Source organism: Rhinolophus sinicus, chromosome 8 (assembly GCF_057876585.1).
Source record: "Rhinolophus sinicus isolate RSI-liver-muscle chromosome 8, RSI-T2T, whole genome shotgun sequence".
Taxonomy (NCBI): domain Eukaryota; kingdom Metazoa; phylum Chordata; class Mammalia; order Chiroptera; family Rhinolophidae; genus Rhinolophus; species Rhinolophus sinicus.
Window position 1 is genome coordinate 39,568,737 of NC_142508.1, and position 15,959 is coordinate 39,584,695.

The 15,959-nt window shown below is 54.2% G+C and overlaps 1 protein-coding gene across 1 annotated transcript in view; it reads right to left on the reverse strand.

Moving 5' to 3' along the window:
• Positions 1-6,835: 6,835 nt before the first annotated feature.
• Positions 6,836-15,959, reverse strand: part of ARHGAP35 (Rho GTPase activating protein 35) — a 123,203-nt gene continuing 114,079 nt past the window's right edge. Inside the window, exons 6-7 of the mRNA XM_019752602.3 lie at positions 12,494-12,599; positions 6,836-11,934 (exon numbers count right to left, since the gene is read on the reverse strand). Coding sequence (XP_019608161.3) covers positions 11,577-11,934; positions 12,494-12,599 — 464 coding nt within the window. The 3' untranslated portion in view covers positions 6,836-11,576. The remainder of the gene's footprint in view (positions 11,935-12,493; positions 12,600-15,959) is intronic.

Below are 15,959 nucleotides of genomic sequence, written 5' to 3' on the forward strand. Positions count from 1 at the left end.
GAGCCATTGAAAGCTGAGAACAGAGGCAGGCATTAAATATGCTAGATATGATTATATACATCCAAAGACACAGACGCACTCAAGTACCCAGATGCAAATCCTCTTACCTAGACACCAGTCACGGAGTCACGGATAAACTCTCTCTCTTTCTCTCTCTCTCTCTCATGCACACACACACATCCCAGTTGAGGTCTCAGTTTCCCATCTGTGAATTGGGGATGGGGCTGCTCTGTGATGTGTGCCCTTCTGCATCTGATGATGCAGGTGGGAATAGGAGAGCTCCTGGGCCAGGGTGTGCATCAGGCTAGGCCCCAGGTGGGGAGAGCTGGGAACCGAGGAGTCTTTAATAAAGGACTCTTGATAAAGGTTTGGAGGAATCCAGAAGGGCTAGTGCAGCACCCAGGGCAGGCAAAGCAGTGAGCGGTTACCACCTGGGGTTTGAAGGGATAGCAGAGGGAGCTGTTAGGGGGTCCTGAGACTGCGGCAGCAGAGACTTTCATGGTCTCATATCCCACACGTCCTGTCCTAGCCTGGCTTCCCAGCCTCTCAGTTGCATTCAGTTCTCCCTGACTTTCCTCTGCTTTGGAGTCATTTCCCATCAAAGTACTGAGACCCCACTACTCCCAAAGCAGCCTGGGTGGAAGAGATGGGGAAGGATAGCATGTGCCCTTGGGAGGTGATGAGCTCCCTGTCACCAGGGGAAATCAAGAAGAGGGACAAGGATTTTGGTATGTAGTGAGAGCATGGCAGTGTGGGATATATGTGTGTGTGTTTTTTTGGGGGGGGGATTTCAATGACTTCTACTTAAACATTCTCCTCCATTGGGAGGTGGAGAGCATAGTTTTACAGAAGCTCATGTTCTCATTCTGGCTCCAGTTGTGTGAGCTTGGGCAGCTTCCTTCATCTCTCTGTGCCTCATTATCCTCATCTGTAAAATGCCTAGTTAGGGGAGCAGGTGTCAGGTCCGAGTCCCCAAGAGGGTATTCATCCCAATAGTGACAAAACCCCTCAGAGCTGAGTCTCCTTCTACTTGAGACCTCCTGGGGCACACCTGAGATACCTGAGTTGCCAACATATCCCCAGGCTTTCACTTCCCAGGAAGTCCTACTTCATGTCGGATCCACGTCCCTCTTGCTTCCCCTCCTGCACGTAGTGAAGTGAGGGTCCCCAGAGGCAGGCCTGGTTCAAGGCCAACATCCGCTGAGCCAGATGTCTCCCATGGACCGGGACGGCTAGTGGGGTAAAGCATGCCAGGGATGCATTCTTTGAGAGGTCAAGCTCATGTTCAGTTCTGAGTGTGAAAATGTTTTAGTTTAGATGATGAGGGGTCATTGGAGACCTAGGTCACCTAATTTGGCCCCCGAGTTGTCCTGTTTTGGTTTTGATCCATGTATCCAGTAAACATTTATTGAGCACTTACTATATGCCAGATGCTCTAGGGACCCAGCAGGGATGAAAGAGGCAGAGGTTCCTGTCACTTGAGCTGGCATCCATCCTAGGGGGGTATCAGACAACAGACAAAACAAGAAAAAAACGTATGCCAGATGGAACTAAGTGCTAAAGCAACAAACAAAGCAGGTGTGTGTGCGCATGCAGGTGCAATTACACGGAGGCTGGTCAGGGATGGAGAATTACTGGAATAAAGGAGTTGGGGAAATGAGAGAAGAGCACCCTGCACCTACTCAATAAATGGCCCCATGAGGAAGTGTCACTTGACACCTGGGTGTCGTCCCAGGTGCCTGTCTCTGCCTCAGTCCCGCTTGCTACTCACTTGGCCTCCCATCTCCTGGCCCCATCTTGTCCCCTTTAGGCCATGCAGGGTGTCAGGGAAGAACCTCATAGAGGACCTCATAGAGGACAACAAGGGCTGACCTGTCACCTGTCCATAGGTGCCGGAAGAACACAATGAGCCTCAGTGGAACAAAGTGAGATGATTGTTATGCCCAGCAGAGCATCAGCATCGTGGGGCTAGTCCCCTGCACCCAAGTGACACAGGTAGAGGCTGTGGGTCCACATGGATGCCACAGCACTAATTTTGGTAGCAAGCAGCAAACCAGCCACTGCATTCCCCTGGGGAATGAGCAGCACATGGTGGTCACTCTATCATCACCTTGACCCCCTCACCCAGGAGACCAGCTGCAGAGACAGCTCCAGGTATGGGATGGTTAGGCTTTGTGGGTTTGGCACACCTGGAGGGACGTGCAGGCTGCTCACAGTGCTTGGCTAACTACCTCTCCCAACCCAAGGGCTACCCCTTCCAGATAGAAAGGGGCTCTCTCTCCACAACCTTGCCGTGTCCCCCTGGAGAAGGGATGAGAGGCTGAACACTAGCTGGGGAGGGTGGGGCAATGATGAGGTGCCTTCTGCAATTATTAAGCGCCCACTCCTCGCCGTCCCTACCTGCCATGCCTTCCTCTACAGTCTGTAGGTAATAATACCAATGATATCAATAACAATGACAGTGCCGTGGAGGAGAGTGGTGGGGGATTGAGTAGTGCCCCCCCCAAAGGATATGTCCACGTCCCAACCATGAGACTTGGGAATGTGACCTAATCTGGCAAAAGGGTCTTTGCAGATACAATTAAAGATCTCGAGATGAGATTGTCCTGCTTATCCAGGTGGGCCCTAACTCCAGCGACAAGTGTTCTTCTAAGAGACAGAAGAGACGACTCATAGAGGAGAAATACACCAGGAGAAAGGAGAAGGCCATCTGAAGATGGAGGCAGAGATTGGAGAGATGCAGCCCCATGCCAAGAAAGGCCTGGAGCCACCAGAAGCTGGAAGAAGTGAGAAACACTGTCCTCTAGAGCCTGCAAAGGGAGCACAGCCTTGCGCAGGTCTTGATTTTGGGCGTTTGGCCTCCAGCCCTGTGAGGGAATCCATTTGTGTTGTTGGAAGCCAGCCAGTGTGTAGTCATCTGTTAGGGCAGCCTTGGGCTTTGCAGTCAGATGGCTGGGGTTCAAATCCTGGTTTCCACTACAAGCTTGTGATGTTGGACAAATCGTTTGGCCCTTTTGTGCTTCAGTTCCCTCATCTGGAAAATGGGAATAATGATAATGCTTATGTCATAGAGTTTGTGTGAAAATTGAGTTGATACATGAAAAATGAATAAAACAGGGCCTGATACCTTGTAAGTGTCCAAGACCGGTTAGTTTTTGTTACATGTTAGCTAACAGTTAGGTCAACTGCTCTTCAGTCCCCACCTGGGAGGCACAGTCCCTGTGAGCCTGTATCTCTCGAATGTCCACTTTCTTCTCCCTTCTCTCAGCGCCTGCAAACCCAACTCAGCCTCTTCCCTGCTCAAGCCACGTCCATGGCTCCCCAGTGCCCTCAGGACAAACTGCAAGCTTATTACCTTGCCCTACAAAGCACTGTGTGGCTTGGCACCTGACCACCCGTGACGGAATGGCTGGATAAGTGGATGGACGGATGAAATGACAGGAAGAGCAGCTCGTCCCCCTGCTTCTCAGCGTGCTCCTGGGACACTTCCACCCCCATTTCTCAGAACCTGCCTCGTCCCTAGTCTCTAGTGCCCCTTCTAATCTTGCTTTCCTGTCCCCTCTGCCTTAAAACTCCCCCTAACCCGGTTTCCAGCACTTCCCGGGCTCCACCAGGGTTGGGCAGGGCGGCGCTCTGCTGACCCCTGGTGGTCGCATAGAGTAACACACTGCATTCTCCCCCGTCGGGCCGTGGGCCCGGAGCTCCGGAGCGCCTAGTACGTGTTAGGTGCCGCTGTAGCTTGCGGAGCACAGCGCCCGCCCTCGTAGGTTTCACAGGGTAGTGGGGGAGACAGACGGTAATCAGATACACTACAGTGTCAACCTGGAGTCATCCCGCCTTCTCTCTCTCTGTCACATGCAATCTTGAGCAAATTGTGTCACCTTGACCTTCAAGATAGCCAGACTCCCACCTCCTCTCTCTGCTTTCACTGTTGCCGCTCTGGTCTCATCCACCATCAATTCCTTCCCAGTTCCAGGTTCAGTTACTGATTTCTCTTTTAGCCTCAGGTTTCACTACAGCTCAACAGTGTTCATTCTGTTTTAACCCAGTATTTTGTTTTTGTTTCTTTTTAAGGAGGGCACAGCTCACAGTGGCCCAGGTGGGGATCGAACGGGCAACCTTGGTGTCATCAGCACCACGCTCTAACCAACTGAGCTAACCTGTCACCCCAGTTGTTGTTTTTGTTTTGTTTTAATTAAAAATTATTGGGGTGACAATGGTTAGTAAAATTACAAAGGTTTCAAGTGTACAATTCTGTAATATGTCATCTATATATTACATTGTGTGTTTACCACCAAGAGTCAGTTCTCCTTCTACCACCATATATTTGACCCAGTTCATTTTGATGTTTTTTTGACTTTTGAAACATTGCACTGGAATATTTTTATCTTGATCACGCTGTGTCTCTACATAACTTGATCACTAAGTTTTGTAACCGAGGCAGGCGAGTGCCTCACTCACCTCACCCTGGTCCCTGTTCTGCTGCGATGTCACCTCCTTGGAGGTCTTCTTGACCCTCCTAAATATCATCCCTGTTCCCCCAAGGCCACATCCTTCCTAACTCCTTTTCTGCGCCTGACATTATGGCATACATCCATTTCTTTGCCTATTTACTGTCTTTTCCACTAGATGTCAGCTCCAGCTGTATCCCCAGGTGCCCGGTACAGGGTAAATGCTCAGGAAATGTGTTAGGTAGGCGGATACAATCGGGATGAGTGACAAGCAGAAACGTACTCCTGAAGAAGAGAATATTTCTTTGAAAGCAAAGGAGTCCATCTTGGTCTGGGGTCAGGCAGGGCTTCCCTGAGGAAGAGTCCTTGAAGCTGAAATCTAAGCGTTAAGGAGGGAGTTAGCAAGGAGGGGTGGACAGGGAACAGCATGTGCAAAAGGCCTGAGGTGGGTGGGCCCTCGGAGAGCCAAAGGCTGGAAGGCAGGGTGCCAGGTCAGGCTGAAGAGTTTGGGCTTTCCTCTAAGGGCGCTGGGGAGCCCTGGAAGGTGATAAGTCAGGGGTGGCAGGGCCAGATCTGTTTGGAAAACCTCCCTCTGGATGCCAAGAGGAGATGGAAGGGGTGAGACTGGGGGCAGGGAGGCCAAGGAGGAGGCCAAGGAGGCTGAAGCAGATTCCATCAGAATGTGGCAGGGAACGAGGAGGAAAGCCACATTTAACAGCTACATGGAATTTAACAGCTACATAGAGGGTAAAACAGAAGTTGGAGGTGGGTCCAGTTGACAGGAGAGTGATACCCCAAGGAGACCTCCAGCGTCTCTGGCTTGTGGGGGATGGACAGGTTTGAACAGAGGGGCCAGGAGTTAGGCTGTGGGTGTGTCACACTGGAGTCCCCAGGTGGAGTGTCACCGGCAGGTGGACGTGAGCGTTGTGCTTGGAACGGAGGTCTGGGCTGGAGAGTCACGTGGGAGAGGTCGGCTTATAGACGGAGAGTCAAATCAAGGGCATGGTTGAGACCACTGCGTTCTACAAACTGAGGACCTACCATGTTCACGTCATTTTGTTGGGCATCCTAGGAGGACATCTGGAGGAGCCACAGGCCCTGTCCCCAAAAGGCTCTTGACTTGGGAGGCTGAGAGGTACAAGTCCACAAGGCCACATGACTTGGACATCAACCCGAGAAAAAGACTGGTTTATGTCACCACACAGTGCCGGCTCTGTCCTGTAGAGATTTTTTTTTTAAAGAACAAATTGAATCAATGTGTGAAAGGGTCAGGGAAGGAGCTTGTAGACCAGGTGAGGAGCTGATGGGCAGAGATGTTGGGGCCTGTGGACAGAAGGAATTCCAGGCAGGGAACAGCACAAGCAAAGGTCTGGAGGCGGGAAGCAGCCAAGTGCATTCAGAGAATGAAAATGATTTTGACTGGTGCTGGGGGTCTGCCTTGAGGAGTGGGAGGGCAGGGCTGGCTGGGTCCAGAGGGAGGGGTCCTGGCGTGGACGTCCACAGTGAGACTGCCCCGTGAGAAACCCCTGTAAACTGGCCTCTCATCTCCAGCTCCTGCTGACGGGCAGCCAGCGGCTGTCTGGAGACCGGAGGAGAGCCTGAGCTCTGTGGGAGGGTCTTGGTCAACGAGGCATGTCTGCCACAGGCACAGGAGGGAGAGAGGCCTCGCACGACTAGTTCCCACTCCTGCCATAGGCAATGCAAAGCCAGGTCTTCCTTCTGGAATAACTTCGGGGTATGAAGAACATGGGTTGGAAGGGGCAAGCCTGAGGTCAGGGAGGTGATTTAGGGTGTGGAGGTGCCCCCGAGTCCAGGTGAGCTGCAATGAGGGCCTGTGCCCGAGCAGGGGCGGTGGGAGCAGGAAGGTCACGGCTGCAGTTGGACCAAAGGAGCCTAGAAGGAAGGCGTGAGGCGGGAGCGGGGACAGAGTGGATTGGGCCTGGGTGACTGAGGCTTCTTTGGAGGGCAGCCAACCTCCCTTCCTGGAGACACAGGTCCTGAACGAAGGTGGTCACAGAGGCTCTCTCCTATCTCCTAGGCCTCTGGGCCCGTGGCCACAGGGGTCTGTGGGTGGTGCTTTGGATAACGACCTGAAATAAAGTACAAGAGCAACACATCGACTAGGGGAAGCAGATCACTCTGCTAGAGGAGGAAAGCAGGTAAGTGCTGGGGGAGGCTGCGAAGCAGGCCGGGCACAGGCAGGGCTTGGCAAGCAGCTCAGGGGGCCGGCCCTGCTGGAGAACGCCTACCCCTCCCTGTGGCAAAGAACTCATTCCTCCTGCTCGAGGGTCCTTGGACGCGGCTTCTGAGGATGGAGCCAGTGTCCCCACGGGGCCTGAGTGGGCAGGAGCCCAGCAGGAGGGGCCGCCTTCACTTCTCTCAGGTTTGGTTTTTTACAAGACGGATTTATTAACTATGATACATATCACATAAGGCCTTTTCAGTTTTTTACACCATTCCCATTGAGACAAGTACAATACTTTGTAGCAAATACATGATTTTAAAAAACAAAACCAAACAAAAACACCTCAGTCAGAGAGATGCCTCAGCCTCAGTTGCCGGCTGACCATGCACTAGTCAGGTTGGAGCCTCAAAATACCCACGACGTGTTCAAAAAAACAAAAAAAGTCTGGAAATTAAGCAAACATTCCTAACACCATCTAGAGGATGTCCTGGTTAAAGCCCCTAAAATACAAAGAAATAACTGTTATACTTTCTTTACATACAGTTCTCCACTTTTGCTGCAAAACAGAATTTTGGGCACACGGCCAGACTACTAACACATTTCAATACCATTAATGTTTGTTTTTCTCAGGAAACTCAAAATATTTGTTAATTCAACATATATAAAGATCATTTAACATGTGAAAATACAAGTACCAGAAAAATAAGCTGGCAGCAGCACTATTCCAAATTTTCAAACAAGTTTTATTCCCATACAATTCAGAGACATTTCCTTTTTCTTTAATGTACACAGGGAACATGATTCTTTTTTATGCAAACAATAACTTACGCCCTGTCTCAACTACATTGAAAGTGTAACATCACTGCTGTTTGAGCAGCCGAAGGAGGGCTGCTGGGGCTGGCGGGGTGGGAGCGGAGGGGCGGTTACCTCTGACCTGGAGGAGTCTGCAGGCAGGCAGGCCAGCTGAAAGGTGGCCCCCAGAGGAGGGAAGGATCCCTAAGACAGCGACACAGGCACAGCCCAGGGGCGGCCCAGACCTTGGGAGAGGAGAAAGGCCTTTTCCCTCACACCATTCCCTCCCTGGTGCCATCCCCACCAGTCCCAGATGTGACTTAGGTTTCTGGCATACAGGACTGTCCTTTCACCTAAGTGCAAATGAGTGGCTTGAACCTGCCAAGCAACAGGAATGAGGGCAACTGGCCACTGTCTGCAGAGCACTGTGACTAACCCCAGCTCTTTGGGCCTGGGGCCTGTTCCCACGAACCATGGCAGACCATGCCCATTACACATGAGGATTGTGGAGTGAGGGAACCTGGTCCCCAGCAACTCACCCAAGTCCCTAGGGCTTCCTCCCCCTGGAAAAGCAGCAGTTGGCTGAGCAGAGCCCCAGTGGCTCCCAGTCCACTTCCTTGGCCACCGTCCACTACTTCGTGTAGCAGACACCCCCAAAGCAGTGTGTTCTCACAGGAGAGGATGTGAGGAGGGCACAGACAGGTGATTTTAGGTTACAAATGCTGCAGTTTGTTTTCAAGTTTCAGGGCTGATGCTGGGACACCCCTCCCCTGGGGGTCGGTCTCCCTGGAGGCTCCCATCCCCACCAGGAGCAGAGGCATTGGGACAGGAAAGGAGTGCACTCTCCCGGGGCCCTCTGGCCAGCACTCTGCTCCTGTATCATCCGCTGTCCACCCTGGCAGACACACAGGCTGCTAGAAAAACCGCCTGGCAGCATGCTTCCTGTGTTAAGCAGGAAGACAGACCAAGGTGGTGGTGGGGTGCAGAACCCACAGAAACAGCACTGCCAAGTTCTCAGCATTGTTTCTCAAGTGTCAAGCGATGGGACCGACTTGACAGTATGCAGATACCCGATGGTAACACAACCAACAATTTGGGCTGAATCTACAAGCAATGCCTCCTGACCGTGGACCGACTCCCTCCCTCCCAGCATGGCAGCATCAGAACCAGAATCAGCCTTCCGCTTACAACCAAGGGCTGTCCATTCTCCCCAAGCGTGGCATCTACACTCTTGCGGGCATACAAAGAACACTGGACAGAATAAGAGCTGCTAGACATACCACTACTCTGCTGTGGGACACGGAGCAAGTCCCATGCCCCAGCTGACCCCTTCATGCCTGCCATCTCAGTTCTGAGCTGTGGGTAGCATTCTGTTTAAGGCAGTGTCACAACACACGCCCCGGCTCTCCCTCGTGGGTCTCCTCCAAGTGCCTATTTGGTCCGAATGCTGACCCCCAACTGGAAGCTGAGGCCCAGACCTGCTACTAATAGCAATGCCAACTCAGAATGACCAAGAAATGTCCCCTAGTCCGAGTCAGTGTGGAGAAGCAGAAAAGAGAAGCTTAAGAGTTAGCAAACAGAAACAAGAGGAAGCCTTGGAACTTCCTGCCCACTGTGGCTCTGACGGGGCATGAGCCACCAGTCCCCGCCCGCACCTTTCAAGTCCTGGCAGGACACCCGCAGGCGTGAGGGGACTGCAGCTTCTCAGGCTGGCTACCAGGGGGCGCTGTGGGGCTGCACCCGGGTGAGGATGCAAAGCACAGCCGCTCCTCCTCTGCCCCTCCCCTCCCCACGCACCCCAAAAATCCCCTGCAATGTGCATATCGGTGCAGGGATGGGTGGTGTGGGAAGCCAAGGGCATTGGGGGAGAGTTCCTGGTGCAGAGCTGAGGTTGCAGGTGGCAGTACATGTGGGAGGTGGCCTAGTGCCCCAGCACAAGGTGGTGGCAGTGGAAGGGAACCAGGCTACCTGTTTTAGTTCACACAAGGGACAGTGGCTCCAGGCCACTCCCATGGCTTTCCTTCAACTGGAACCCAATACCTTGATGGGCTGACTGGGGGTAGGTGAGCATGACCTACAAGAGTGAGAAATTCATTTCCTCATCTGCCTGGGGGCCTGCCAACCTCTTGTGAAAACTAAACACAAATACCCCCTTCCAGCCCACCCCAACCTACAGCATCAGGCACAGCTCCACCAGAAGGGAAAACACCCATCATCCAACACTTACAGAAAACATTCATGTACCTTGGGTTTGCTTTTTGACTTGTTTCTTAAAGAGGGGGTAAAGCCTGCAGGGATAATTTAGTTTTCCCAAGCACCTTATTTTGCCCTACGAGAACTAGAACGGTGAAGGTATCCAGCTTATCCAGAGGAAGTCAGCAAAGGGCCTGCCACACCCTCCAGTCCATGAGAAGCGGCGGGGGCTGGGGTGGCTGGGGGTTGTTCTGAGGCACCTTACGGGAAGGCCGCCCAGCTGAGGGGACCCAGGGCCCCCTCAGACACACCACAGGAGCTGCTCCTTAAAGTGCACAGAGACCCTCAACCCCACACCCACCCCTGGGTACCTTAGTGTCAGGCATCTTCACTGCAGAGGCCGTGGCCCAGCCACCAGGGGTGGAGGGCAGCCAGTATCTGTAGCAGCCTTCGCAGGGTTGATGTGTTTGGGGGGTGGGGGTGGAGGGCAGAGGTGGGGCATGAGAAGGGTTCTCCCAGGGGCCAGTGGAAAGGCCAGGAAGCCGAGGGGAAGGCCATTTCCCAGGAAGTGCTGGGGAAGGACACGGCAGGGGGGTGGCGGTGGTGTGACAGGCAGGCAAGGGTTCTCCTCGTGACTCTGCTGGCCTTTGTGCCTGTAGCTCCTCTGGGCCCTGCTGGCCTTTGGAGCATGAAGGATGCCCCTGGGCGGGCGCCAGCAGACCACCGTACTTCAGTGCCCCACACCTGCCCACTTCCCACAAATACCCCTGCTGGCGGCATACTACGGCCCAGGATGAAAATGATTCCACTTCAACACCAAGTAAACTAAACCAAACCCCAAATGCACCCCGGCACCCTCCACTGTGCCCTCCCTCACAGGCATGCCCTCCCCCCACACACGCACATGCGCACACACACACACACACACACACACACACGAAGTAGTGTTTCCACAGCCTGTTCTGTGTCCCAAGGCAGACCAGCTTCCAGGCTGGTCTGCCGGTCTCCCCAGCTCTTCGCACCAAGGGCTCAAACTGTCTTCTTGGGGAAAGGGGGATCTGGGGACAGGACATAAGTGGGCCCCTAACAGGCTCTCAGGCAACCACCCCTGGGCCTCCTTGTTTTGCTGTCACAAAGACAAGAGCCACCTTCCTTCCACCTGTTTCCCTCTCAGAGAGGTGGGAGGAGAGCTGAATCTTGAGGTCTGTAGTCTTTCTTCCTGTAGTGTCTTCCTTTTTCTTTTTTAAAATTATTACATGGGTTTTTCCATTTTCCTCCCAGTGTTCCTTTGTTGTAAAGGGAATGTATCCCCGAAGCCTGTGAAGGGAGGGGCTGTGTGAGGGCCATCGGGGAAAAGCCTCTTTCTCTTGGTGCAGGCGCGAGGCTCCCTCCCTCTGTTCTGCCGGGCCGGGCACTCGCCCTCAGCACTGTACCTAGGGGTGGCAGAGCCGTGGCCTACGTGTTCCCAAGGAGGTTCCAGAGAGGCTGCACCCCCAACTAGGGGTGGGGGTGCAGATATGGAAGGTGGGAAGAGACAGACGTGTTTTCCTCGCGGCCTGAATCTTGGAGCCTCCTCTTCCCGCTGGCAAAGGCCAGGGCTGTCCCAGCAGCAGGTGACCCGAGGCTGGTGTGCGTGGACAGGTGGGCCGGCGTCAGGGAGCAGTGAGCGTATGGAGGGCCACTGGGGCCACTGCCTGGCCAGTTCAGTCCTCAAAGGGGTTCATGTCAAAGGGCAGGGCCCCCAGCCGCCGCCTGCAGCCAGCCCCAGGCTCAGGGTGCCTGACGGCCCAGCCTATGGCGGACTGTTGGCTGGTGCTACTGCTGAGGTCCTGAGGAGGGGACAGGGGAGAGACAACCCCCTCCCACACCTGCCCCAGTGGACCTGGTTGCGTTCAAGGCCAAATGCCACCCTGAAGAGAGAAGACTGAGCCTCCTTTTGCCCAGGCCTTGGGGACTCACAGCGTGTGCTCGGCTTGCAGCTGGGAGGGGAGCAGTGGCTGCATCGGGGACTGGGGGGTGGGTGGAGGCGACTGGGGGGGTGACGGCTGACTGGTGGCCGGTGTGGAGGTGAGGAAGGGCACGGTGGAGGCCACGGCAGAGGGGGAGCTGGGCGTGGCGCCAGGAGGCTCGCTGATGGGCCGATTGTAGAAGAAGAAAGGGCACTGCTGGATGAAAAGCTCGATGATTGTCTGGTAGGTGCGCGTGGCCGTCAACGCGTCGACGGTGCTGAAGTCAGGCCGCATCAACGTGGGCCAGAAGCAGATGGACAGGTTCTCGCTGGTCATGAGATTCACCTTGTTGTTGTGGCTGACCCTGCAGGTGACAGCAAACTCACGGTCAGAGCCCCTCAGGGCAGGGGGCGCTGGCTGAGGCTCTATGCCCTGCCCCGGGCCATGTGTGTGCTCAGGGTCTGTCATCCCGGCTGCTCTCCCTGCCTGCCCACCACAGCGTGAGGACAGAAGAGCCCTAGGCACAACTCTCCATGCCCCGTGCCCTGCTCGTGTGCCCACGTGACAAGTCCCCACAAGCCCCAGCGTGGACAGGCTGCCTCAGGGATTCTAACCCAGGCCACCAATGTAGGTGACAACATTGGCGATGCAGAGATAGGGACTGTGTGTGCCCCAAGACAGAGATCGATAGAACACCACTTAGTCAACAGAAAAATATCTTTGCATAACAAAACAGACCTATTTTGTGTGAATAAATTCAGGAAAAATCCCGTAAACAGGTTTCCTGACTGCAGCGTCCGCACCCACTTGACTGCAGTTAGCTGCCAGGCCAGCCCGTCCCCAGGCTGAGGACCGAGCCTTGCTCACTGGCCCTGACTGGTGATTTCTGGAGGGAAACGCAAACAGCAAGCCCTGCGCCTTACTTGTTCAGGTGAGAGATGACGTATTTGAAGACTTCGTGGTTTTCCTTCGGGAATTTCCTGAGTACGTCCTTCAGGGCGTGCAGCTTCTGCTCCCGGTCATTGATTTCTGAGGACAGAGACAAGCAGACTTTCAGGACGGTAGCTGGTGAGTATTCTGGGGCTCAAAGCAGATACTGATCCCGGGCAGTTGGTGAAACCAGTGGGACGGTCACCTAAGAGTGTGCTGTGTTGGACCTTCCTGGAGGCAGCCCAGACGAGGCCAACCCCATTCTTTGTCCCCGAGCCTCTGCCCAAGGCGGCACACCTGGCAGTGGCACAGGCCCCGGGGCCAGGCCTACCTCTGGGTCCCAGGCCCCCACTGAAGGGGTACACTGTGCGCCTGGGGCTTCCTGGCCCCCACCATCTGAGACTCAATGATCTAAAAGGGACTCCACCATAAAGAACACCATTCTTTGCTCATCCGGTTGCCCTGGAGACAGGCATCTCAACGCAGAAAGCCCACTTACTTCCTGACCAGACGGGTGAGCGCTGCCACCCACCCACACCAACAGACTGTCTAAGGAGGGACTTTGTCACAAGACCAGGGCTCTGTCCTTTCCCTAGAGCCATAGGGACCCTCCACACATCTTCCCTATTGGAAACAGTGGGGGAGTCTCATGCAGTCCATCAAAGGGACTACGTGCCCCTTTCCTCCCATCGCCCACACTCACCCATCATGGAATCCCAGCGTGCTGGGAGAGCGAAAACCCGCTCAAAACCCGAATGGAATGCTCAGCCCACGCCAGGCCTACTCCAGTTAGTCCTCACGAGCCTATGAGGCAGGGGCCATCATCAACCCATTTCAAGGATGAGGCATCTGAGGCCCTGAGAAGCTGCACAGCCTGAGTGGAGACCACTATGCTTCCTGGGTCCTGGCTCCCTCTCCCCGAGTGGGCCTGGTCTGCCTTGGCTGGGAGAGTCAGCTGAGGCCAGTGAGGTGAAAATGGCCCAGAGCCCACTGAAGTCAGGTGGCCGAGACAAGTTTCTCTGAGTGTGGGAAGACATCCTGAGGCTACTTCCTGGAACTGACGGCTACCTCTAGGAATCCAGGGCTCAGAAACACCACAGCAGGGTCATCCCATGAACAAATTGTAAGCTATCCCACAACTGAGGGTTGTGGAGGTGGGTAGACAGGGTCCGTTAAAAAATACGATGGTTCCTGCTCGGTTTGGGGGATGGGCTCCTTTGGAATGGAGGAAAACGCTGGACCCTCTCCCCACAAATAAGCTGTGTACAAGTCTGCCTGTGATGCCTGGAGATTCGCGGACTCCCCAAACCCATGTACTCTTTAGGAAGCCTGTAGCCTCCGAGTTAAGAACGTCTGCAGGAGGTGACGTGATCATAGGGTCACAGTCTGGGGAAGCATGTGAGGAGCCCGGCTCAAGCTAGACTTGGAAGGACAGATGGACTGACACAGCCGGCAGCGGAAGGGCCTGGCAGGGAGGAAGTGCCGTGCACTGATCCAGAGCCCAAACCCAACCCACGTGGTCCTGGGTATAATCCTGTCTCTGACACCAACCATGTGACCGTGGGGAAGTGACACATCTGAGTGTCAGTTTCCTTGTCTGTGAAAGGGGCTGATGACAGTGCTTCCCAGACTCAGTGACGACATCGCGGGAAGTGAAGAGCTCAGGGCTGGATACACAATGAGACCAGGAGGCTAGCCTGACTTTCAGGGACATAAGTGGAAGGGGAGGCTGCAAAGATGGGTAGAGACAGCTATCGAGAGCGTTTGCTGGCAGACCAATGAACACGAAACTGGGCAAATTTTTTGACTTGAGAAAAACAGTGTTTTGGTAACACTTGCCTAACATTTGTTAGAAAATGACTAAAAAAGCCACAGGAACTAATTATGTGGGGCCATTATCAGCTTCCTTTCTCTGAACCCAAGATTTATTTTAAGGGTTCAACCTCAAGGGCACGCTCTCCCTCTGGCCTTGAGTTTCGAAACACTTTTCCTGTTAAGTTTCAAGAAAAAAGTTTACTTAAAAAAAGTAAGCTTCTCTAGGAGGATGAGCGATTGTATTGAAGAATACGAGAGGCACGTGCATGGCTCAGTGTCTCACTTAGTCAAATAATCGTGCCCCTTCCAGATGTGAGCTCAGCATAGGTTTTTCTCCTCCGTGCCCGCCCGGTGCCGGTGTCAGCATGACACAAACACAGCTGTGTTTGTTTTAATTAGCAGCACCTTCACCTAGGAGCTGAGCCTCACCCGCCCTCCTGGTTGGAGGCAGGAAATGGGGCTGGCAAGGCCATCGTCTGCCGGGGATGGCCCTCTCCTTCCTATCTGCTGAGCAACAAGGAGGGTTGCTTCCTCTCTCTTCCTTGGGGGGAAGGTGGGGCAGGATGGAGGTTACAGAGCCTGCCTTGATAGTAATTCATGGATGCCCCAAGAATGCCAGCCTCCCTCCTGACACAGTGAGGGGCCTGACAAGGGTCTAGGTGGCCACCTCCTCATGCTCCCTGTCCCTCTCCCCCTAGCTGCGCGGTGCCGAGGAGCCTCCAGAGGAGCCTCTGGCGTGTGGCAGGAGGAGAAGGGAAGTCATCAGGAGAGCAACAGGAAGTCTCCCAGTGCAAAGCCTGGACCTGCGTCTACCACACAAAAAACAAGGCCTATCTTGCTGACATCCTTCTGACTCGACCTCGTTCACCTCCCACAAGCGAGTGAACCCCCACCAGTGCCAAGGGACCGACTCCAGGCTCAAACTGGCAGCCTTGTCAAGGTAGTCACAACACCAGGGATTTCCTTCCTCTGGAGATGCCGGAATGCTGGCGGGAAGATTTAACAGGAACTCTGTGCAGCCCTCACCACCACCCGAGTGAAGGTGGGGCTGAGTTTACCCCACATGCTGGCTGAGAAAACCTGCTCAAGAGGCGACGCCAAGGCACAGGCTGGTGCGGGGGAAGGTGGGGTGTCTCCTTGTTCAGCACACCTGCCTTCCACCAGGCTGTAGACTCCTTTCCAACTTTAATAAACCTCTTTGAAAGGGGTGGGAAGGGTCTTCACAGGGCTTGGACCTCCCAAACTAACACACAATACTTCTGAAATTCGGGTCAGCCAGGAGGGGCATTTTCAGGCCAGCTGAACCAAAATGAAGTCTGGACACAGACCAGGCAATTTAGAACAATGACACTCCAAGAACTCAGGAGAAGGAAGATGGGACAGCCAGAGGTATACAGATAAACCAACGCTGAAAGAAGTCAAAATACTGGCCCAAGGTCACACAAATTGGTGCCAGGGACCCTAAACTCCATTCTGGTCCTGGCTGGACCACTCTGTTGCCATCTTTGGCACCTAGGATGCTAAGCTGGCTCCAGGTCTGGGTCTGTCGCCGCCCAACTCGGTGCCTAGAGGAAACTCCGATGGCCTTTGACCACCTGGCATACGTGCAGCAGCAGGAGAGGACAACACCCGCTCTGGGCCACA